The 24,841-nt window shown below is 39.6% G+C and overlaps 1 protein-coding gene across 1 annotated transcript in view; it reads left to right on the forward strand.

The window, feature by feature from the left end:
* Window positions 1–19,395, forward strand: part of XKR4 (XK related 4) — a 433,210-nt gene extending 413,815 nt beyond the window's left edge. Inside the window, exons 3-4 of the mRNA XM_033202505.1 lie at window positions 9,044–12,516; window positions 19,096–19,395. Of these exons, the coding sequence (XP_033058396.1) occupies window positions 9,044–9,990 (947 nt within the window). The 3' untranslated portion in view covers window positions 9,991–12,516; window positions 19,096–19,395. The remainder of the gene's footprint in view (window positions 1–9,043; window positions 12,517–19,095) is intronic.
* The last annotated feature ends 5,446 nt before the right edge of the window (window positions 19,396–24,841 follow it).

Consider the following 24,841-nt stretch of genomic DNA (forward strand, 5'->3'; position numbering starts at 1 on the left):
GGCTCTGGATATTCATTTTGTGACCTGCTACTCTTAGATCATATGATTCAACTCAAATATGGAACTGACTTTCCTCAGGCAAAAACCCAAGAAGACTAGGAGGCCTCTTTTAAATCAGAAAGTGCAAAGAGGAGGAAAGCCCAGGTGCTTGTGCCTGTGATCCATTTTGTGAAAAGAATCCAAAACGGATCCTTTGACCTTGGCACCAATATGGTTGCTATAAGGCCTGCAGGAGTTGGTGTGAGGGAAGCCCATTAGGGAGCAGATACCTAAAGAGGGGGCAAGAGTTAAAGACCTCCAGGGTCCTCCATAGCCTGCCATGTACCCCGTGAGTGTGAACTGTGGGAGATTTGAGACCTCCCTGCACTTGTGAGTCTCATGCTCCGGTTGTTGGTGAAGGTAACCATACCAATCCATTGTGGAGGACAGAGTTTTGGAAGCAGGACTTCTGATGCCTGTTCTCCTTGCTAATTACATGAGTGTGGGCAAGTCTTTTAACCTCTCTTTGGTTCTGTTTCCCTGTTTGCAAAAAAACAATACTTGCCTCAAAGTGTTATTATGACATTTAAATTGCACAAAGGCTGTAGTTGCCTAACATATCACTGTGGACAAAGCAAGGGCCCAACAAATGCTTGTTCCTTCTTAATTTGTCTATGATTATGAGCCTTACATGCACTAAAGAAACTATAAAATTTCTTGACTACAAGAAATCAATATTATACTGCCATCTAAATTTCAGTATTGTATTTGTTAGTCGGTTGGTTTGTTTAGAAACTATGCCTTTAGGGGAAAAAATTATGGTGAGAGTGTGAGGAGAAGATACATGTGTAATGAATGATCATGTGATCATCTCACCTCTGTAGTAGGGTTATGTTGTAAATCGTCCATTCTTAAAACTACTTGTGAGAATATACTTTAAATATCCTCTAAAAATGTTGAAACCAACAGAAAGCATGAAGAAATGGGGAGAGAAAAAGGGAAGTCAAGATGTTTGCAATGATGTTGGGAAGACAGAAAAATGATATGAGAATAGCTACTGTAGGGCAAATGTACTCATTCATTAAAAAGTCAAAAAAACAGCAGATGTTGACAAGGATGTGGAGAAAAGGGGATGCTTATACACTGTTGGTGGGAATGTAAATCAGTACAACCTTTACAGAAAACAGTATGGAGATTTCTCAAACAACTAAGATTAGAACTATCATTCCATCCAGCAATCTCAATACTGGGTACATACCCAAAGGGAAGGAAAGAATTATACTGAAAAGACATCTGCACTTGTGTATTGATCATGGCACTATTCTCATCGCAAAAACATGGAGTCAGCCGAAGTGTCCGTTAGAGGAGGATTGGATTAAAAAAAAATACATGGTACAGGTACACCATGGAAACATCATGCAGGCATAAAAAAGACTGAAATCATATTTTTTGCAGCAATATAGATGGAACTGGGGGCCACTATCCTAAGTGCAATAACTCAAACAGGAAGTCAAATACCACATGTTCTCACTCACATGTGGGAGCTAAACAATGGGTACATGTGGACATATGGAGTGGAATAATAGACATTGGAGACTCTAAAATGTGGGAGAGTGGAGGGGGGTGAGGGCTGAAAAATGACCTCTCAGGCACAATGTTTACCATTTGAGTGATGGGTACACATAGAGGCCCAGACTTTACCACAGCACAACATATGCACACAAGAAAGCTGTACTTGTGCTCTGTCAGTATATACAAATGAAAAAATTAAAGTTTTTTTTTTTTTTAATGAGAGGGGAAAATGCACTAATTTAAGAAGTTAATAGGCAAGCAGAGTGACGGGTGCTGGGGATACCATGGTGAGCCATGGGCTGCACACCCTCCCTCCTGGGGTCACATCCATCAGGACCTGCACAGATATAGAGCTAAAGCAGGCATGCCAGGGTATGTGAGGACCAATGAAGGGTGTTAGGGGTTAGAAAAGGTTTCCTGAAGGAATGAATGATGCTTCATCTGAAAACTGAGGAATGCGTGGGAATTAATTGGAGAGAGCGGCTTTCCAAGGGAGAGCACAGCATTTTCTATCTGTGGGAAGAGAATGCGGCTTTACATAGCATTTGAGAAACAGAGAGATGGCAGTGTGCCTGGAGCACAGAGAGGCAGGTACAAGACAAGGCGAGACAGAGAGGCAGGTACAAGACAAGGCGAGACAGAGAGACAGGTACAAGACAAGGCGGGAGAGCTCCGGTGGGCCCAGGGAGCTGCCAGGTCGGGCCTTCCCAGCTGTCCTGAGAGAGTCCCAGCCATCAGCACAGCTCTTCTGGCTCTGGAAATAAAGAGAAAGGGAGAATTCAATGAGAGCTCTTTAGCTGATTCAGCATGTAGGGTCCATTTGTTGTATTATTCTCTCTGCTTTTTTTGTATGTTTGTAAATGTTCACGATAGTAAATTTTTAAGTTAGAACAAAAAAAAAAAAAAAAGAGGCCTTCTCACCAGCTGCAATTTAGCTGTGAATGTGTGCCAGTGACCAGAAGTTTCTCTAAGAATGCAAACTTCGGCTTGCCTGTCGCCGGGGAAGGTTATGGCCTCCTTAAGGAGAAAGAAAATGACAGGCTCATCCTCTCTGTGGAAGAATCAAAGAATTCAAGCACTTGGTTAATTTGTTGAGCCTCTTCCATCTAGGGAATTAGGCTGTACATCCTACGAAGCATGCTCTGGGGATTTCCAAGAATTCTTGTTTACACCCAGACCACAAACAACACAACAGGAGTTCAGATTTTATGACACAGTGATTTGGCATTTGCAGCTCAAACTGAAATTTTAAAAAAGCAGAAGAGAGGAACAACGAAGAATCGTGCAAATCTTTTGAACACTTCATTCTCTCTGTGGTTCTGGCTCTACATTTGGAATACTCTTTCTTTTTTTTCCTTCTGTTCCTCCTTCTTTTCCCTCTAAGTGCCAATTCTGAATATATGTTAAGCAGTTTGCAATGCTCAAGGGGACAGGAGGATAAACAGGTATTTATCCCGACCTGAAAGACCCCCGGTAGTGAGAAATACAATAATTAAACAAGCACATAATGAAGCATAATAATAAACCGGGATCCATGCTCTTAAAAACAGGAAGGGGTACCTGGTATGGAAACATGTCTGTGGAGAGAACCAATTTACATTTGGGGGCCAGAGATAGCCCCCTCCTAGTCTAGAGGTTTCAAAATCAAAGGGACTCAGATTATAATGTTTTCAAGGGGAGTTTTACAACCGACGTTAACCCTTTATACATTATTTCCTACAGGAAATAATGCATAAGTTGAGATGATAGAGTTTCTGCCCACCACACACACCTGCTATCAACCATACTCTAAGCTATCATTTTTTATAATCCTAATACAAAGAATTCTCTACCTCTCTCATTCAAACTGCTTTTAGACACAAATTAGAGGCAGGTTATAGGAAAGCAATTTACTTGTGATGAAAAGCAGAGGTTAGTGATGTTGAGTCCTTTTAATGGGCGCTGTGGGAAGCCTTGAAATCGAATCTGAATTTGGAGCACAGCCACAGGAATCAGAGCAAAGGTAAAGAAAAGAATAGTTAGAGCAGACAACTGGCATTTAAATAGAGTACCTTCCTTTCTTATTCTGAGCTTTACTTGTGTTTTAAGAACATATGTGGAGTTAGATTTGGGGAACACCAAACGTCATTAATGCAACTTTTTTTTTTTTTTGAGACAAAGTCTCACTCTGTCACTCAGGCTGGAGTGCAGTGGCGCGATCTCGGCTCACTGCAAGCTCCACCTCCTGGGTTCACCTAATACAACTATTTTTTAAATAATTTAATTCCGCACTACGTTCGATAAGAAAAGGAAATAGGGGAGAGTAGAGTTAAAGGAGGGGAGGAGGGGAAGGAAGGGGAGGAAAACAAGGACATGAAGAGAGACGCCCTAAAGGGAACATACACCCATGAGAAGCAAAAAGAAGATGGAAGAAATTCAAAACTTTTGCTGTTCGCTTGGACTACATCATATTGATTTCTGTCAGTTCCCCTGGAAATGCTAATTCGCTAGTGAGCTAGTGTTAGACCCATAACCCTTATTCTGAAAAATCTTTATTTAAAATGGACACGTATCTTAGACATCCTCTGAGAAACTAGCCTCTGGCTTACTCAGCAGTGTCTACAATAATTCAGATGCACAAATCTGAAGGGCTAAAAGTAGCTATCTCCTAGTCTAGAGTTTCAAAATGAAAACTCTTGGATTATAATATTTCCAAATTCCTTTACCACCCTTAATCAAAAAAAAAAAAGGAATCTCTGTATATACATATCCATTTGATAATCAGTTCAAAATGATGGAATAAACTGTCATACCAACTTTATGGTCATTGAACTGTTGTATTCAAAGTCAGATTGATTAGTCAGACTGTGATACAGTAAGAAAGCAAAGACATCCTGATCAGCCTGACTCATTTCAGTGACAGAAACAATGACCCAAAATGGTCTGCATTATGAACACATGGATTTGGATGACTTTGGACATGGCATTTCAGTCAAGCTGCAGATAAAATCCTTTTCTTAGAACTGTGGCCACCTATCTGGAAATTCATGTTCCCTCTCATTCCGAGAAGGGCATTACACTAGCAACAGGAGGGATAAAGGGAAGAAGAATTGTGTTCTTTACACGGGAAAGCAAATGTTGTCACCTACAGCCAGATTGCGTCCAGGTATTTCATCGTAGGCCCATGGGGTTTCAGGTCTCACGGTCAGACATACAGTTCTGGGGCTCAGAAAGGCTGGGAGTCCAGATGGGCATTTGCTCTCTGCTGGGTTCAAGGCACGGAGTGAGTGAGGTCACCCAGAGAAAGGCTGAGATGGAAAGAGGACTGAGGACTGCATCCCAAGCAATGGCAGTAGCTAAAGGACAACCAGACCAAATGGGGGAACAAGAAACAACAGGAGGGAAAACAGGACACACATCTGAAATAAAGAAGAGGAGAGAGAAAAAAAATCCCACGAATGGTGTTTCCTGGGATAAAGGAGGCTCGTTACCTGTTTGTAAGATCTGGGGAAGGTACTCTTATAGAGGAAGAGATGGAATCCAGAGAAAGGCAGCTTAACTGTTAGCACCCTTGTTTAGGAGGCAGGAGGTTCACTTTGGAGAAGGACAATTTTCACCCAAGATAAATGGGAGGCAGGAGAGAGGGAAGATAACCTCTCAAAGTGAAACTCAATTTCTTTTCTATAAAATAAGATTATTGCAATAGGTAAGCTTTAAGGTCTTATCACCTATTTTCACATTTTAAGAAATAATATATAATCCCTTTTAGTCCCCTGTAGCTGTTTTTATAGTTCGATCTTAGAAGCAAGTTTTCATGAGTGATATACTATTCATTATTTTGAAAGAAAAGACCGACAGACCTTATATATTTTTTCCTGGAGCCACTGAAGGAATCTTCATATTTTAGTATATTGATGATGCTGAAAAAATACATTGTTCAACGTCACTTATATATTCCTGCCTGGGAATGTAACCATGAAGAAGCAGAAGGTAAACCCAAAATGAGGAACACCTTTTTTTTCTTTTTTTTCTTATTTTCAAGTACCATACTCTTCAAACAATGTCAGTGTCATAAAGGCAAAGAAAGCATTTGGAAATATTCCAGGTTAAAGGAAACTAAATTAATACAACAATTAAATGTAGTACCTGATTCTAGACTTTATCCTGTATGGGGAGAAAAATTTTGGAATGGACATTGTTTATGTCAATTGGTGAAACCAGAATACTGATAGTGGATTTTTTGAAAGTAGTGTATCAATGTTAAATTGATTGAAGTTGATAACTGTATATGGTTATGTAAGAGAATATCCCTATTCATAGGAAATAAACACTGGTATATTTTAGGGTAAAGGACCATAATGTATGCATTTAATCACAAATGGGTGAGAGAGAGAGACAGAGATAGAGAGAGGGCAATGATAAAGTCAGTTGACAATTGGGGCAAATGAAATATAGATGTTCAATATAATATTTCTATTCTTACAATTTTTCTGTAAGTTTGAAATTATTTTCAAATAACAACTTAAAATACACATTAATAGCTAAAGGAGTGCTCAGAGTTCTGTGTTCCAGCACTGTGCCACTGCACATCAGAAGCTCCAGAGAACTCTAGGAATAAGGCCGTGCCTTGCTGAGGAAGTCTACCTTGGCATTGGAAAAAACTGAGCTTGTATTATTTGTATAAAGAGCAAAAGAACTAAGTGTTCTGTGGCAGTTGTGAATTTGTGAAGTTGTAAGGGTCTTAACTTGAATATGACCCCATATTTTCTGTTCAGCATATATTTGTCTTATAAAAATCAATTGTTAAACATACGAAAAAGTAAATAATCATCAAAGGAAGGCCCAGCACGGCGGCTCATGCCTAAAATCCTAGCACTTTGGTCAGGCTCCCGCCAACCAAAGCGGCTTTGAGTAACGTCTTCCTGAGCACACTGGTAGAACCATTCTGACCATTCCGTGGACAACGCCGCTTTGGTTGGCGCGAGCCTGGCCGGCGATGCAGTTATCTTCCTGAAGGCGGCGCTGTGCCCCAGTTGTGCTGAAGGAGGCCAGTGTGCAGGAAGAGGAGGGGCATTCCTGGGCAGAAACCGAGCTGGGCGCCCCGCTTAAAACCACAAAGGGAGCACAGTCTAGTGAGAAGCTACACGTTTGCAAATGGTACACATAAGGAGAGCGATATGAGCGGCTTCTATACCCTACAAAGGCGTAGAAATTAAAACGGCACAACCTTTTGTTCTTAGATCCCCAATTGATAATAAAGACGTTCGCATAGTCATTATCCCATTACCTTTTATTTCGCATTTCTCTCACCTTCTTTTGTCATTTTTTAAACTTTTTCTACTTCCCCCTCTTTTCACTCCAGAATTAGTTTTATAATTGATGTCGGTGTTTTCTGTTGCTTAGAAATTAAATTATCAGAAACTCCTTTGTATACTGGTCTCTGACCTATAAATAGCGCCACAGCTGCCTGTGACTTACAGCAATTAAAGATTTTTGTGCTAACCAGAAAAAGAAAAGAAAGGAAAAGCCTGAAGGTCCTAGTGTAGCATGTCTAGTTGTTCTGCTGGCTTTATTGGGAGGAAATACGAGAAATGGCTCTTGGAAAATATTTTCCTTATCAATAATTGTTCTTTGGAGTTTACCTTATTCAAGGAGGATGTATCAGAAATAATTATTGGGGTTAAGTGTATTTCTGTCAATTCGTGTGGCCTTTTTCCACAAGAGTACTTCCTTTTCATTTTTCAAGGATCATAGACAACAGCTCTTCTCTATAAAAAATATTTTTGAATAAAAATACCAATTCCATTATAAGCTCTTGGCAATCAACATATCTTCTATTATTTCCAAAAGAAGAGAAAGGTTTTAATGGGGCCTGGTTATGATTAATAATAGATTTGGTGAAGAAAAAGCCAGCCGGACTTTAAAACAGATGAGAGCATTCTTAGTCTTGGTGAGTCTTGGTTCAGCTCATTAAGGAAGCCAGCTGCGATGCAGATCGGCATACCGTTTCCGTGACAAAGAGGAATTTCCCATAAAAGCCCTCTCCTAAAGGAGGCCAGTGTGTTTTTAGGTGAGCCGTGGCCACATCTGGACCATAGAGATGAACTGTGCCACATAGGACGTGGAACAAGGGTCGAGGAAAACAACAAAAATGACTTTTGGCCAGGCACAGTGGCGGATGCCTGTAATCCCAGCACTTTGGGAGGCCGAGGTGGGCTGATCACGAGGTCAGGAGATTGACACCATCATGGCTAATACGGTGAAACCCTGTCTCCACTAAAAAATACAAAAACAATTAGCCGGGCGTGGTGGTGGGCGCCTGTAGTCACAACTACTCGGAGGCTGAGGCAGGAGAATGGCGTGAACCTGGGAGGCGGAGCTTGCAGTGAGCCCAGATCCTGCCACTGCACTCCAGCCTGGGCGACAGAGCAAGACTCCGTCTCAAAAAAAAAAAAAAAAAAAGATTTGTAACATTTGGAAGCCTACTTTTAGAGGGAATACCAACCAAATGGGGCCAATAAAATGATAAAATAAGAGAAGTGACTGAAAAATAATTTCAGTATAATCTTTAGTCTATGAAGGGCTAAGAGATGGAAGACAGGGAGCGAACATGTCTTCTGTTATGGGAAAGGCAGTGAGGAACAGATGAAAGCTGTAGGAAGAGGGCCAGATTGCACTAGGACAAACTGTGCACCAGGTATCACAAGAAACATTGCCAAGGATGTTGTACAGACACCTTTTATTTCCAAGAACGCATAAACTGTCTTTTGTGCATAAGCTACATTTAATCCTGCTTCCAAGCAGAAAGATAAACTAGCTAGTCCCTGGTTTCCTGTGATTACATATCCCCTTCAATCATGGAATCACAAAGCTGACAGGGAGGTTTGGAGATCACCCACTTTAAAAATGAGGACACCTGTTTTAACAATAGTCCCAGGACATGAGGGTAGTAAGTGGCAAAGTTAAAATAGCAACCCAGGTCCAACAGCCTCCGGTCCATGGTTATTTTCCCACTTCACAGAACTACCTCCTTAGTCCATTTACACCAAATACAGACAGTTAAACTCCACTCCATTTCCAGGCCTCACACCCATGCTGGGTTTGAGGAGCATTCCTATTAGCTTCATGACTTCTCCATATGGGTGAGCCTTAGAGAGGACAGATACGAGGATCCCTATCCGAGTTAAAACCCAAAGAAAATTCTGGCTAACACGGTGAAAACCCTTCTCTACTAAAAGTATAAAAAATTAGCCGGGCGTGGTGGTGGGCGCCTGTAGTCCCAGCTACTGCGGAGGCTGAAGCAAGAGAATGGGGTGAAGCGGAGAGGTGGAGCTGGCAGTGAGCCAAGATCGCTCTGGGCAACAGAGCTAGACTCTGTCTAAAAAAAAAAAGAAATTAAGAGCCTTTGCTGAGGTCAAAGCCAGCCTTCCCCAAGCCCCCAGCTCTGTGTGACTTCCAGGAGGTATTGCTGCAACTGATTTTTGACAGACTGTCTTCCTGTTTGCCTTTGTAGGTTTCACAGCGGCAGCCTCCCTGGTGTCCCTGGCCTGGGCCTTGGCCTCCTATCAGAAGGCCCTCCGGGACTCTCGAGATGACAAGAAGCCCATCAGCTACATGGCGGTCATCATCCAGTTCTGCTGGCACTTCTTCACCATCGCCGCCAGGGTCATCACGTTTGCCCTCTTTGCCTCGGTTTTCCAGCTGTACTTTGGGATCTTCATCGTCCTTCACTGGTGCATCATGACCTTCTGGATCGTCCACTGTGAGACAGAATTCTGTATCACCAAATGGGAAGAGATTGTGTTCGACATGGTGGTGGGGATTATCTACATCTTCAGTTGGTTCAATGTCAAGGAAGGCAGGACACGCTGCAGGCTATTCATTTACTATTTTGTGATCCTTTTGGAAAATACAGCCTTGAGTGCCCTCTGGTACCTCTATAAGGCTCCCCAGATTGCAGACGCATTTGCCATTCCAGCGCTGTGTGTGGTGTTCAGCAGCTTTTTAACTGGCGTTGTTTTTATGCTGATGTATTATGCCTTCTTTCATCCCAATGGACCCAGATTTGGGCAGTCACCAAGCTGTGCTTGTGAGGACCCAGCCGCTGCCTTCACTTTGCCCCCAGACATGGCCACAAGCACCCTACGGTCCATCCCAAACAACCGCAGTGTTGTTAGCGAGCGTGATCAGAAATTCGCAGAGCGGGATGGGTGTGTACCTGTCTTTCAGGTGAGACCCACTGCCCCATCCACCCCATCATCTCGCCCACCACGGATTGAAGAATCAGTCATTAAAATTGACTTGTTCAGGAATAGGTACCCAGCATGGGAGAGGCATGTTTTGGACCGAAGCCTCCGAAAGGCTATTTTAGCTTTTGAATGTTCCCCATCTCCTCCAAGGCTGCAGTACAAAGATGATGCCCTTATTCAGGAGCGATTGGAGTACGAAACCACTTTATAAAGCAAAAGGAGTTGCAGGACCCACAACATACAGATGAAGGGATGACAGCAGGGCTGTGGCCATAATGACACTTCATCCTAGAGCAGGGCAGTGAGCTGTGAAGTTCCTAGTGTGACCGTCATCACCATTATCATTTGATCCTGTTGGCTGGGGGCAGCTGGTCTCCTTCCAAAGCAGCTGCACCCGAGAGTCTCTGACTCCACCTGAAAGAATGACGCTGGCTTAGTAGGACTCTCCATTGCTACCAAACTCCTCCTGCACGGTCTTGGGTGCACCCACCAGAGGGTACTATTATTATGGAAAATTTTGCCTCCAATCATTAGGGTGTCTTGATGGTGTTAACTGATCTTTCCATAAAAATAGATTCAGTCATAAACACATACACACACTAACACCAGTCCTCTGTCAAAAAAGCTTAGGTGACTTTTCTTGATGCAAAGCTCTGATTCCTGCAGGAATATAAAAACAAAGAAAGAGAGAAGTATCCCTCAAGAAAAAAAAAAAATAGTATTGCTTAGAAAAGAATTCATAAACCATTTTCTCATTTGGAAATCCATACCACGTGTGAAAATCCTATCCAATGGACAGCAAACCCAAATGTTGTTTACACATGTGTTAGCATTGATGGAATGGTTCATTTTCTACACATTTCAGGATTTGTTTTATATTTTAAATTTTCTGTTGTGAAGATCCTTTTTGACAGAAATCCTATGCAGCCCATGTACGGCTTTCGACAAGACCAAGGAGCTCAATAACTTTATGATGTAAATTAAATAGTAATCATGATTCAGTATTCAATTGCAAAAATGTAATAGGTACACAAAGAGGAAGTGGGGAAAAAGGCAAAATGAGAATCTGATTCCCAGGCATGTGCAGCGCCTATTGGGACATAACGGCAGTGCTGCACGAACCAGAGGAATGGGCTGCAACCGGATCTGTTTCCAGACGCAGAATGAGTGGCTCTGTGTGACAACAGGCAGACGCCGACTCTGGAAGACGCCATGCCACTCCTTTCTAGTGCCAAACACCATCCAACCACAGGACTGACGTGGAAGCCCCAAACAACTGAGAATGATTGGCATGAGCCCCCTAAAAGCAGGAAAGAGAACAAGCAATCAAGTTCTCCATTGTGTACAGACTTTTGCTCCCCGCAATCCAAGGTCAAAGTGATATGCCTTTTAGAGGCTTTGGGACACTTTTTAGTAAGTATGAGCAGACAGATGCAATGAATATGCTATGAAAAAACCCTTCTGAACTGATAGAGGGCTTATCACTATATCCAGCTAAGATTTGTATTTGAATCATCTGTAAAGTCGCACTCTTACAACAAGCTTCTGGGTTTTAAATACCTCCGTACAGCAAGTAAACGTTCCCCGCTTTCTGTTCTCAGTGTCCTTGGTCATGGTGCTTTTCGTTGCATTAAAAGTGCCGGTCAAACTTTGATAGTATTTTTTTATAGTTGGTGCAGAGTGGAATAACTCATGGATTATTTCAATATTTTTGTAATAAAAAATATAGGGTATACACATAGGCAGCATCACTTTTTTTATAGACCTGGAATCGTTTAAAATACTTTAAGCGTCATAATTACTTGGGATGTCAGAACCTGGTCCACAAATTCCATCAGCCTGCCTCAGCAGATTGAAAACATTTGTCTTTTGCAAGATCACCCTACTTTGCAAGTTGGTGCCCCCAGAAACCTGGCCAGGGGTGCTATCAGAATATCAGGTGAAGAGAGAATCAGCTTAAATAGAAAGGGCTTGTCAAGACTGGCCAATGTTTCCCAGGAAATCAAAGATGTAAATGATTACTTTCATCCATCCATTATAACAAACCTGACCACAGTGGAAGATGTCTTAAACTTCCTTCCCTGGTTTTATATTAACCCAACTGATAGATTAAGTATTAGTCAAACCACTAAAAAAGAAAAAGAAAAAAAGTTTAACTTAATTATTTGGTGATTTGGACTAATTCACATAAAGTAGTCCAGTTCTCTAGCCACCACCTGTAATGGGTGTGTCATCCAGAGACTGTGTCCCCACAATGACATCACAGGAAGTAACAGAGGGCTCAACCTAGGACTTCTTTTGGTACAAAGCCCCAAATCAATTTTTTTTTTAAAAATAGACAATTTTTATAAGTAGACATACTTCCTAGTACTCCAGGATTTGATCCTCCAAGCAAGATTTCCACTAAAAAATATAATCTTTTGTTGGGATGTGGAAAGATTACCTAGTCACCAGTAAAGGCCCAGGAAAAGGCTCTTGTTGTCAGCACATGGTGAAAACATTCCACCCCCCATTGTAGAAGGAAAAAAAATGATGATTTTGGCAAATTCTTCACTTTTGTGCAGAACCTTGAGTTATTAGCTTCGTTGTTTCCAAGACAACTTTTAACTGATGATCTTTGGAAATTGAGTTTCTCAGTTGAACTATACCTTTGATTCTATGAGTAAATCACAGATTACAATCTAATAGAGTCAATCAATCAACACAAACCCAACAGGCCCCATCATGCTTCAATCATGTAAGTTCTAAGTTATTTCTCAACTTGGTCTCTCATTCAACATGTTAAGAGTCAGAATGAATACTATGTCAATTAAAAACGATGTACTGTGCTTTGACTTGGAGGTGAGATTGGCAGTCAGGAGAATGTAAGAAGGTTGAATTTTTCAGTGATTTCCCAAATACTGTAAATACTCTGTTATCCGACATACTTGGAGATTATGATGTTTTAATTCGGCATGAATTCTTGTTAAGGAAAGAACATATCCACGATATGATGAATTATAACCTTTCAAAAGGTTACAAGAGCAAAACAACTTACTCTAGAGGTAAATCATGATTTAGCCTCGCTTCCATGATTCAGGAAGCAATACACTGCCACCAGACTGTTGTGGTGATAACAACTTTTACTCGTTTTCTAGATGCACAGATAACAGAGAGTTTAAAGTATTCAGATTTAAAGAGACATCGTCAATGTACAAAGAAACAAAGTTTAATTTTTGTATTTATATTTTAATTCTAACATTTCCTTTTCAGTCTGCCATTAAACCCTCCACAGACAGTAACTGGAGAATCCCAAAGGAAAAAAATTGGAAATGGTGCATGCCTTATCTGCAGCCTCCTTTCCAAGTCTGAGTCCACTTTGATTCCATTTAAGAGGGAGATCTGCTCTTACTCACTTTTTGCATAGGATCAGGAAATTTTCTAAAGGAATAACATTGTAATTTGTTTTACTTTTAAACTTGCATTTCTAAATATGAAACCATGTTTAATGAATATATATAATGCGTGTGTGTGTATCTTAACCATAGTGACACTTTGTTTGTGTGAAAGAAAAGGAAATAATTTTTCCGTGTAAGTCAAAGTTTGGTCTCCCAAAATGACTATGTCCTTTAAATCCTTTTTGCTTATTTACTTAACTATGTACTGTCTAGTTCAGTAACATTGACTTTACAGACACTTAGTTACTACTCATTTATGATAAACGCTGTTAACCCAACAAATATAATAAATTCTCTTACTGACATGGCAAGAATATGTAATTCAAGGATTAGCAAAAGATAATCTGAAGATAAAAGTAAAATGAAGTATTTATGGTTAATTTCAAAATGCCCAATTTATTTTGCTCTATGAGTAAAGGAAGTGATTGCACAGACCAATTAAAAGTGAATGAGAGTAACTGAAAACTCAATGGCTGTTTTTTAAAAATGATAGGTTCTTTTTAAGTGTGTGTGTGTGTACATACATATACGTGTACATTATAGATGTACACGTATATGTATGTACACACACTTTCCAACTAAAGTAACAGAGATGAAAAGGATAAAGTATATACTGCTTTTGAATGCATATAAAGTGGTATGTTATGCATATAAAGTGTACATAAGCTTTTTAGAAAAAAAGCATTTTCCTACTGCTTTTTCAAAACCAACCCAAGTTTACAGTCCATCTATAAGACCAACACACTTACGAACTTCAGTTGGAAATACCTAGATATAATTCAGCACTTCTTAGCTTGAATGAGTTTTATCACTTCTTAAGGATCTCATCTTTTAAACAGCTGAATAAAATAGTTCTGTGTCACTTCAAAGTTTCTTTCTCTGAACAGATTGAACTGAGCAAAGAAAACCTCTTCTGTCCTTACCAGGATTGTGTAAGGTTACACATTTGCTTTTAAATATACCAAATGCCATTGAATGGAAACAAGTTCTGACACAATGTTTAGACAAGAATCCAGAGATTTTTTCTAATGAACCATTTTCTAGACTAAATATATGCTCCCTTGCATTTTCCACATATCTTTGCCATTAGCTATTGCTGTTTCTATATAAAGCTTGGATGAGATGCCTGCATTTTTATTTGCTAAGGAGAATTCCTTAAAGCCTTTTTAAAAATAGCTCATACTGTCATTCAGATTATAGCTCAGAGGATGGTTGAAGCGCATGGTGAAAACACAGCAGGACTGGGGTGGTCATTCCTATAATTTCAATGACAGAAGCAGATCAACGTTCCTTTGTCTCGGCAATCCAATGTCATTTTTGAAAACAATCAAAATGATCGCTTGTGTCAGCTTCTGACTCCTAACACTCCTTCTCCCACCTGATGCTCCAGTGTTTCACAATGGCCAAGGATGGGTGATTCCACTCTATCCCCCATTTCTGAGAGTCTTGTCTGGACCTGTATCAGGCCATGAAATGCCCTGAGCATTCGAGTGGCATCTCTCCTCTTCACATAGGCACCTGGGTGGCAGCATCACGCCACTCCAGAGTTCTCTGTGTTGACATATATCTTGTCTAGTTGCTGTCCTAAAAATGGGCATGTGGCAAGACTATCAATCAACACCCTCGACAGTATCATTACTCATTCTAAAGTAAAACTGCAGAATGTGGGTGGAATTGTATAAAAACATAACGAGCCATTTAATTTTGCTAATTGAAGCAATTAGGCTAGCACGCAAGCAGCCTGCTCTCACGACAGAAAGCCACACGGAAGAAGTGCCAAACAGCCATTTGCATTTATATATGTGTATATATATATATAGAGAGAGAGAGAGAGAGAGAGAGAGCAGGCGGTGACCTAGCCCCCAAATGTAAAGCTTTAGTCAAACTTGAGGCCTATATTCTGCCAAACAAGAGATGACAATGTCCTTGAAATATTTTCGTAATATACTGACGGCCTAAGTCAGAAACAAGCTGCCTAAATCAAATCTTGCTTTTGGTTATTTCATTTCCCCATAGACTTTCTTACGGTTCTATCTCCCATATTGAGAGTAGCTCATCACGATGGATGGTTTATTGGGTACGTAGTGCTGGACTAAGAACTGTATCTATGTGGTTTCATTTAGTCCTCACTGTCTTCTGTGAGTTAAGCACCATTTACAGACGACAAAACTTTGGCTTGGAGATGTCAAGCAATTTGCCCAAAGGTCCCACAGCTAGGAAACAGTGGGGCTGAGGGTTGAGCACAGATTTCAACAACTGTGACTTCTGGGAGCCCAGTGACTCTTCCCACAAAATCTAGTCCTGATTTGGCAAGTGTTCAGAAGAAGCAGAATCATGGTCTGATGATCAAAATTTTCCAAGAAAATTTTACTTAAAAGTCGAAGATGTCCTTCAAAATGAACAGTTAAAAATGTAACAGTCAATGATGTGAAATGGAAGTCTCTATCACCTGTAACTAAATTTTACCTTAACTCTCTAACTCATAGTAGGCAGATAAATGCTATTCTTCCATTTCAGGCAACTGTCCCCCTCCTATGACTCTACTATGTATTCAATTAAGTGATAAATATAAATTAACGTGATGCCATGTCCCTCGTATTTTATATGTGTATGCTGTTTTCATCCAATTAAGCAGACTGAAAAAAAACTAAACCCCATTACTTACTTTGGCATTTTAACAAGATAGAAAGAGAAGAAAAGAAAGAGGGAGGGAGAGACAGAGGGAAGGAAGGAAGGAAGGAAGGAAGGAATGAAGGAAGGAAGGAAGGAAGGGGATCTAACAAGTCTTTGAAATGATGTTTTTAAATTATAAGGTAATTCTGTTTCACTGCCATAATTTTTCCTAAATTTTATTTAGTATCTTGCAGGTCACAAAATTTAATATTTAGAGGATTATTAAACCACTAGCTTGAACAATCATATAAGTCTAGGAAACTTATCTTAGTGTTAGATGCAAATAATACTGCAAGTGTCGACCAAATATTTGTTGAATGGAATTATACAATAATTGATGTGTTCTTTCCCTTCTCACTTTAGATATAGCATGTCTGAAGGTCTGCAAGATGACAGAGTTGTAACCCATTCAATGATACTGTTGCCTAGCTGTGTGTGTGCTGTTTGAACTGATACTAAAAAGGTAGCCGATAATAAACCAAAAATTTTCTCAACTCTGGTGTTTATTTTTAAAAAATCTTCAATGATCAATATGAATGTAGTATATTAAAATACAAGTAACTATCTTCCTGCTTTGATTTAAGAGATCTTTATGAATTTACATAAAATTAGAAGTCACTGATTTTTATAGGAAAAAGCATGTAAAAGAAATCTAAGTGTTGCTTTATCACTTTATTTTATAGATGAGACAACTGAGATCCAAAAAGAACAGGTAATTTTTGTCATCAGGATTACATATTACACTTTTATTTTTTCCCTGAGTCATTTATTCAACAGGTATGACCTCTGCAACTCTTATGGCTAGGCAATGTACAGTCAAGCACAAAAGGAAAGTTGTATCAGAACAGCTCACAGTCTAGCTATTAGCAGCACAATCATAGTTTTCTGACATCAACTCTTACTCTTTTCTACTCTACCACACTACTTCTTCTCAATATCTATATTTAATTCCATATTGAAGCAAGAAAGAAACACAGATTTTCTAAGACTATACAGTCATGTGTCACTTAAGGATGGAGATACATTCTAAGATATGCATCGTCAGGCAATTTCATCATTGTGTGATGGAGTGCGCTTACACAAGCTTAGACGGTAGGGCCTACCATACTCCTAGGCTATATGGTAGAGCCTATTGTCCCCAGGCTACAAACCTGTACAGCATGCTACCATACCGAATACTGTAGGCAACTGTAACACCATGGTAAGTAGTTGTGTATTTAAACAGAAAAGTTACAGTAAAAAATGTAGTATTATTGTCTTATGGGATCGCTGTCATATGTACAGTCTATTGTTGACCCAAATGTCATTGTGTAGCATGTAAGCCTCACAATAAACAGTTACCATATAAAATAATGATGACGAACATAAAGTAACAATACGAATACAAAAAAAATCAATAATGGATGACTGCTTATAAAAAGTAATTTTATAATTTGTTTATATGACTCTCCACAACACTAGATATTTTTAAACTGATATCACAACACAACAAAAAAAATTGAAATACTCTCTTGGCACATGGTATTTGATTGAAAACAATCATTTTTGGATAAACTTTGGAGCGATTCTTGAGAATTTACTTCAAGAAAAGGCATGAAATTGGGGAGTCTCCAAAGTGAAGAGTTTTCCAATAGGTGGCTTCTCTGATTTTTCAAGAAAGCATTCTTCACTTACTGTGTTTCTCCAGCATACTGGTTATTTAGGAATAACAAATTTCCAGACATAAACATCAGCTGTTGCTCTAAAGCCTTTCCTCCCATGCCCAGAAGAGCAGCACTGTGCTGCATGACAATTTCAAGAGTCAGGAGTCAAGACAGTCAGCCCCAGCTCCTTGGGGAAACCCACACTGGCTTTGGACCCGATTGCATTCTCTCCTGCAATGTGGCCCTGAGTGCTTGGCTTCCCACATATGTAAGGAGCAGATTGTTAAAGATCACTATTAATTTGTATAACTAATTTTCCTTATGTGAAATAATTCTGGTCAGGGAATATATAAACCCATTGACCCTCCATGGAGTAGAAGAAAAGAGAGAAGAAAGCATATTAACTTTTATGAGTACAGAATAATTCAAATTCCTTGGCGAGTCACATTATGCATTAATAAAAGAGTTGACCTAATAAATGTTACAAGGTACCGTGATCTCTAGGTTCATGCCACCATTACCACATTCCTTATTACAATTATTACTACTTTAGTCATTGGACCAGACAAAAAGAAGCATGTAGTTACGGATATAATATTTGCTAAGCAAAGATCTTGTTTAACAAAACAAATCAACCACAAAACTAATTAATCAAAATATTAAGCCAATATTACCAGCACAGTACTCACACAAAATTTTCTCTTGTGCTAATAATTGAAGCATGTCATCTACCCTGTTATTAGAATTTCAGAAAATACAAAGTTTTGTGTTTTTATTATATTTCCATCTACCAAATTGTTGACCTTCTCCTCTTCTCCGTTGCTTAATTTGTATTAAAATGGATTTAATCAAATTATTACTTCATTTAGTACTACAAATGTTATCAGACGGAGATGTGGTTAAGCTAATTTAATTTACCTGTTCTAGTGGCATTCTGGTATGGACCTGTATCAAATCAACACTTTTAATTATTTCAGATTAATTCATCAAGAAGTTCCAAAACACTGCCATATGTGTTGAAAATATAGTTTGGGTTTCTATGATTGTAATCAAAATTCCTATTTTGATCACACACCAGTAGAACCCATTGCAAACCACTGTGAGTCTGGAAAATGAGCACTTTGTGTGTTGAGCACTGTTGCATTCACTTAGCAATGAACCTTTGACCTGCGGTTTTCTGCTGAGCCCCTTGTGATTTTTTTATTCTATTCAAATTGGGAGCAATAACACACCTTAACATAACCAAAGGAGACCTCTCAGTTAGTGGAATAATTGTCATTTTATATCATTCTTTCAAAAAATTAAAACATTCAACTTCCCTTATTAACCTATCTAATGCATTGTACATAAAAAAGGAAATGAATTTCTGAAGTATATTTTGAAAGCCTGGGGTGAAACATTTTCCACGGTCTGAATCGGAGGCTTGGAGCTCTGTGGAAAGATGTAAATCCCTCCTGCTGTAAGAGGGAGAAAGGCAGCAGTGAGCTGTCACTCGGAAATACAGTCTCCACTGTCGCAAAGGTGCCTATTGCTGATGCTATCGATTCCCTTCTTTTTCTACAGAAACATCTTGGAGCTTGTCAAGCTTTACTGGAGGTGATTTGCAGTTAATTGATTCAACAGACACTTTAATCTTGCAAATTCTTGACTTGTAATATTGTAACGAAGCTCCTGCAAGGGAGCATTAATCAGTTAGTGAAAAAGGAGCACTTCCGTTCAGCAGTAGTACCATGACGTGCCCAGGGCTGAAGAGAAAGACCTCTGTGAAGTGGAGCGCTAGTGAATTCCTGCTACCTGCTTCTCATTGCTCACGCTATGAATATTCATCTGCTTCATTTGTTTTTTTCCAGTAAGCGCTGTTTTTAAAAAAAGAAAAATATTCCCGGGGGCTTGCATAGCTCGGAGAATGGGGTACTGGGTCGTGGAGACTTGCTTTAAATTGATTCAAATCCACATGTTTGGAAATGAAAATAATGTCACTGTCATCTGTTGAACAACTGATCTGTCTGAGTACGGTTGCTGCTTTTATTTCATTTCTCGAGACTACCATTGTCAGCATTGTAATAACCAATTTATAAAAATCGAGTTTTTATTCAGCTTCAGAGGTAAAATCTGCATGGGTGTAGCTACTGAATAATTTGATTCCCGCCTTCCTAGGTGATGACATTAGCAGTTCCAAACCGAGATCCATTTCTATGTGGAACTGGCTAGCCTGTTGGCCCTGCAAAACCTTGGTTACAAGCTCAAAGATCACAAATCCGAGATTCTTTTTTGTTTGTTTGTTTGTTTGTTTTTGAGACAGAGTCTCGCTCTGTCCCAGGGGCTGGAGTGTAGTGGCGCAATCTCGGTTCATTGCAAGCTCCGCCTCCCGGGTTCACGCCATTCTCCTGTCTCAGCCTCCCGAGTAGTTGGGACGACAGCCGTGCACCACCACGCCCGGCTAATTTTTTTTGTACTTTTTAGTAGAGATGGGGTTTCACCGTGTTAGCCAGGATGGTCTCGATCTCCTGACCTCGTCATCTGCCCGCCTCGGCCTCCCAAAGTGCTGGGATTACAGGCGTGAGCCACCGCGCCCGGCCCCAATATTCTTAATGACTACATTTTCACATAGAGGTAAATAGGCCGTCTCTTAATTTGAGACACGGTTCATTCTCCCTTCCGTTTTTTGTTTGTTTGTTTGTTTGTTTGTTTTTCAAAGAAAGATTTGAGCTACAAGATAAGAATGAAGTTACCAGAAGTTATCAGGTCATAGTTTCAAAGTATGCAAGAGAGTCGGGCCTTCATATGTTCTTATAAAGTTTTCCGTCTAATCTTTTGGTATAACAATTTTAGGCGTTCACCCTAGATGAAAGAGTGGAAGTCATCAGATTTGTCAATAAGCAGTCTAGAGGGAAAATGAGAAGAAGAAGCAGGGATTCTTTTTCTTGTGTTTTGAAGATATTTCTCCTCCCTAAGCTATCACCTTGGTGGTTATCACCAAGATGTATAATAGCAAGCACTACTGAATGATCTTCCCAGTTATCAGCACCAGTATCACCGCGAGTCAGTTTTCAGAACTAGCTCTTGGCACAAGAACTGAATTAAAATGGGGACAAAAAGTGGTCTACCACCACGTGATTTATTTTCAATTGCCAGGCAATGAAAACTAACAAGTTAAAGAAAATGTTCATTTTCTGAACCCCAGAGCCCACATAGGTACAAAGATACTCTGTAATGTACAATGAGGTGGCCAATCATGGGGATATAGGAGCAATAAACAGTCCTCTTGAGCAAGGTTCATGGGTAAGAGTTACTCTAGCAGGATTGGGTGTTGGGCCAGAGGTTATCTATTAATGTAGAGGCCCAAGTATGGTGATGAAGAGAAAACCTGTCAGTGGCTCATCCACAGTATTTGCCTTTTCACAGAGCAGAGGAGTTCAAAATAGTCACTGCCAGTCCATAACTATAACAATAGACATGTCCCCTTTGGAAAGACCAGGGACTAACGACAGTGGGAAAACAGAGATGTCAGTAGTGTCATGTCTAAGAGTGACTCTGTCAGGGGAGCCCACCCCCTGTGATGGTTCTCCTTGACCACTGGCCCTTATGGGCTCTGCAGGAGAGCTTCTGATGGGTTCTAAGATAAGGTATTCCAAGGTATTGTAAGTCACCCTTGTTTGTAGAGCATGAACGATTTAACCATCCCTCCTTTCAACAGCAATGAGATTCAGGGTTACCATGGCCTTACTCATCTTCCCATTGTAAATATATCACGATGTCACAGGAGCCTCTGTGTCTAAACACACTAAACTGGGTTTACAAGCATTAGAATCTTTCACTCATATTGTGAATCTCAATTCTGCCAGTCACCTAGTCTGTGTATCTATTCCCAAACCGGAAAAAATAATTCTTGTGAGAATAATTTTCAGAATAATGGAAGTGGAAAGAAATGGACAGTTAAGTGACTTTTCAACATAGACAAAACCACTGGACCGTTGATAGCCCTCAAGCTCTGATTTTTCCTCCTAAGTTTCTTTTCTTTTGGGGGCTTTCAACATCTGAATTTTCCAGATGATTGCTGAACCATCGCCACTAAACCAAAGTAGACAAAGAGTTATTAAAAAATAAAGACTGTCCACATGACTGCAAATATCCTAAGGAAAAGTGGCAAAATAGGTCACTCAAGTGGTAAATTTGGTCTTCATGATATCAAACATATGGATATTTGGAAAAGTCGAGATGTTTGAATCATACAGTTTTCTGTCTGGGTGTCTGGTGTTGTCTGGATAGACAGACTGCTCAGGTGTTATAAGTAATGGAATTGAACTTTCTTGTGCCGTAAGCAATTGCTGGTCATATTTTGCTGCTAAAAGTCTCTTTGTTGTGCAAAGAGAAATAATGCAGAGCAAATGTTTATCACTTTTATTTACTTTCGGCAAACACATGAATGAAAGAGGTCAGGTAGGCTGTCCTGGGCATTCTGGGCCTGGCTGCAGCACACCCTTCTTCACTCCGCCCCTGCCAGGCAAGAAAATTTCTATTCAGTCTTTGCCATCTTTTATAAATTGTATCATTGCTCTTCTGCTGTTCACATCACCTTAGTTATTCACAAAGTCTACTTGATAAAATGGCTCAAGGGAAATACAAGTTTGTTAAGTTTTTATTCTTCAAATAGAAGTTTTAATTTTAAGCATTCCTTATGATATTTTTTAAGCCTAAAAACAGTTCAAACTGCTTGACAAAATTATTTCATGGTTAATTTTATGGTGTTGATAGAAGTAAAAGCTATTTTTCCCAAACCAAACAAAATACCATACATAGTTTTTTGGGTTTGGTTTGTTGATGTCATGCCAATTTCCAAGCACCAACTGGTTACCATAAATATGGGAATATTTAGTGGTTTCTTTGTACTCATCGTTAAAATTCCCGGGAAAAAAGAAAAAGGAAAATTCACCTCCCAGAAGGAAAGTTTGAGATGTTCATCCTGACACTTGCATTCCTGATTATTTGTGGACATTTCTTCATTGTAACAGTAGGAAGCTGATCTTGTTTCTCCTGATTTGACACTGGGTTGGTGAGCATTGTCTCAAATTTTGTGCTTGCCTCATTTATGGTCCTGAAGCTTAGCAGAAAAGCAGACAAGCTATTCAGACCAGTTTTCTTTAAGAGCGTTTAGGTTGCAGAACATGATACAAATGAGTGACTGTGGGCAGGCACACAGAGGACCGAAAGGTATTCAGCTATGCAAAGATATTGAGGGGATTTCCAGAGAAAAATGTTTTTAAGATTTGTAGGGAGGGTTTTGACTGTGTCACATTCCATACTCAGTTCCAAGTTGGAATGACTTTATGGGGAAGGCAATAAAGTTCCTTGTTGGGTCCTTCCTTCCCTTACATGCAGAATGTTTTTATGAAATCAAATGGATCCTCCACTTTATGTAGCAAAGAACCCCTAGGCTCCACAACGTCATCACTGTGAGTCCCATCGCAGACGTGTGTACCAGCCCAATTCAGTTTTGCTTTTCTTTTTCCCTGAGATTTTTACATCACCAAATCCCATTTCAAATCTTTTTACCTTCAGGTTACCAACAGGATGTTTAGCTGAATCAGCAACAAAGAGGTGACAATCTATTGTCCTTTACAAAAGCTTGAGTCATTTTATTCAGTGATCTTTGGTAGTATGATAATCAATGGAATTTATGGTGTCATAGAAAACCAAAAATCCCTGTGTTGAATATAGTGACTGTCTTAAATACACTTAAATATGTTCTTCTACAAAACAATACCCTTTTACACTATGGGATGGATTCCTTTCTGGATGCAGGGATGGGAGGGGCTATGGGTCAGTGATTGGGAAACAGGAACTGGAAATCTCTGCACAACTGAGCCCTAATCCCTGGTCCATCTCTTCAGCCTCGGAAACTCACCCTCAGCCTCATTTTTCCCATATGCAAAAGAGAGATATTTATTTACCTACCTCATAGGGGTGTTGTGGAGATTAGCTAGATTTGTTAAAGTGCTTATAGGTTAGAAAGTGCTGTCATTCCTGAGAACTGGCATTAACAGAAGAGAGCTGTGCGCAGCATGGAGGAAGTGGAGTCTGAGGAACACAACAGCAATAACTCACCAAGCAGAGAATACAATGGTTCTTCACCACTATATAAAACTAACACTTTTCCTTCAAAGGTGTATGTATAATTTTCTTCAATGATTAGCTTTTTAATGAGACAACTCCTTTTGTCCAGACATTGAGACACTTTATATAAGCTGGCAATTTTCCTGTTGACCAAACTGAATTTTACTAAATGTTTATTAAAATGCACCCAGAAAAATTGTCTCTTCCTGATGCCTGAGGGGTTTGCATGCCTGATCCCAGGCTGCATTTTTTCAGAATGCGTGCATGATGCCCCAGTTCCCTACTCATGATCACCAGGGGGCATTCTGAAGTCCACTAGCAGGGAAAGATTTTTAACAGATATTAGTGAGATTACGGTTGGTGTCATTTCCATTGAGTATCCTCTTCACCCCCAAGATGACACATCTTCACAACACAATAAAAGAACGTAAAGCCTTATTTCTGCCTGGAACTCCTGCACTGATTCATTTTCACGTTATAACTATATTTCAAATATTTCAGAAGTTTTTACACAGGGCTTCAGCTATATATTGATACACATATGCTTACATGTGCTTAGGTGGTAATTCTACTGAAGGATAAAGGAGACAGTGAGAAAACAACATCAGAGAATATCCTGTACAACTTACCCAAAAGTGACAAGTTTTCTTGTACTTAAAATTTTAATCCTGATAAGAACTAATGTGAAATAACATGATTTTGGTTTATAAATATTCGTAATTTTTGAGACATAGAGGCAATATTGTGATATAGGAATACATCCATGAAACTAGACTAGCAAAGCAGATAATGTTTTCATGATACGGCTTCATGAGGCAAAGTTGTTGTACAACAATATTATCATTGTGCCCTTATTTAATGATTATATTCCATTGTGAAAAAAATTTGCACACTCTTAGAAATATAAAATGGGTTTCAGAAAGTTTACTTGAGAAGTAGGTTTGAAATCATCTTGTGCTTGGAGCTGACATAAGATACGCACTCAATATAATCTCTTCTGGATTCTAAAATCTAATTGGCAGTGATATTTCAAAGCCTTAACATTTCAAGGTGGTTAATTAAACATATCTAATGCATGTTATTAAACTTTCTGAAGCATGAATTTAACCTAGGCAATTATCTGATTCATTTTTTTTTAAGTTTGTGCTGCCATACCAGACTGAAGTATTGTTTTCATAGACTAATACTATGAGAA

Source organism: Trachypithecus francoisi, unplaced genomic scaffold (genome assembly GCF_009764315.1).
Source record: "Trachypithecus francoisi isolate TF-2019V2 unplaced genomic scaffold, Tfra_2.0 Lachesis_group7, whole genome shotgun sequence".
Lineage (NCBI taxonomy): Eukaryota > Metazoa > Chordata > Mammalia > Primates > Cercopithecidae > Trachypithecus > Trachypithecus francoisi.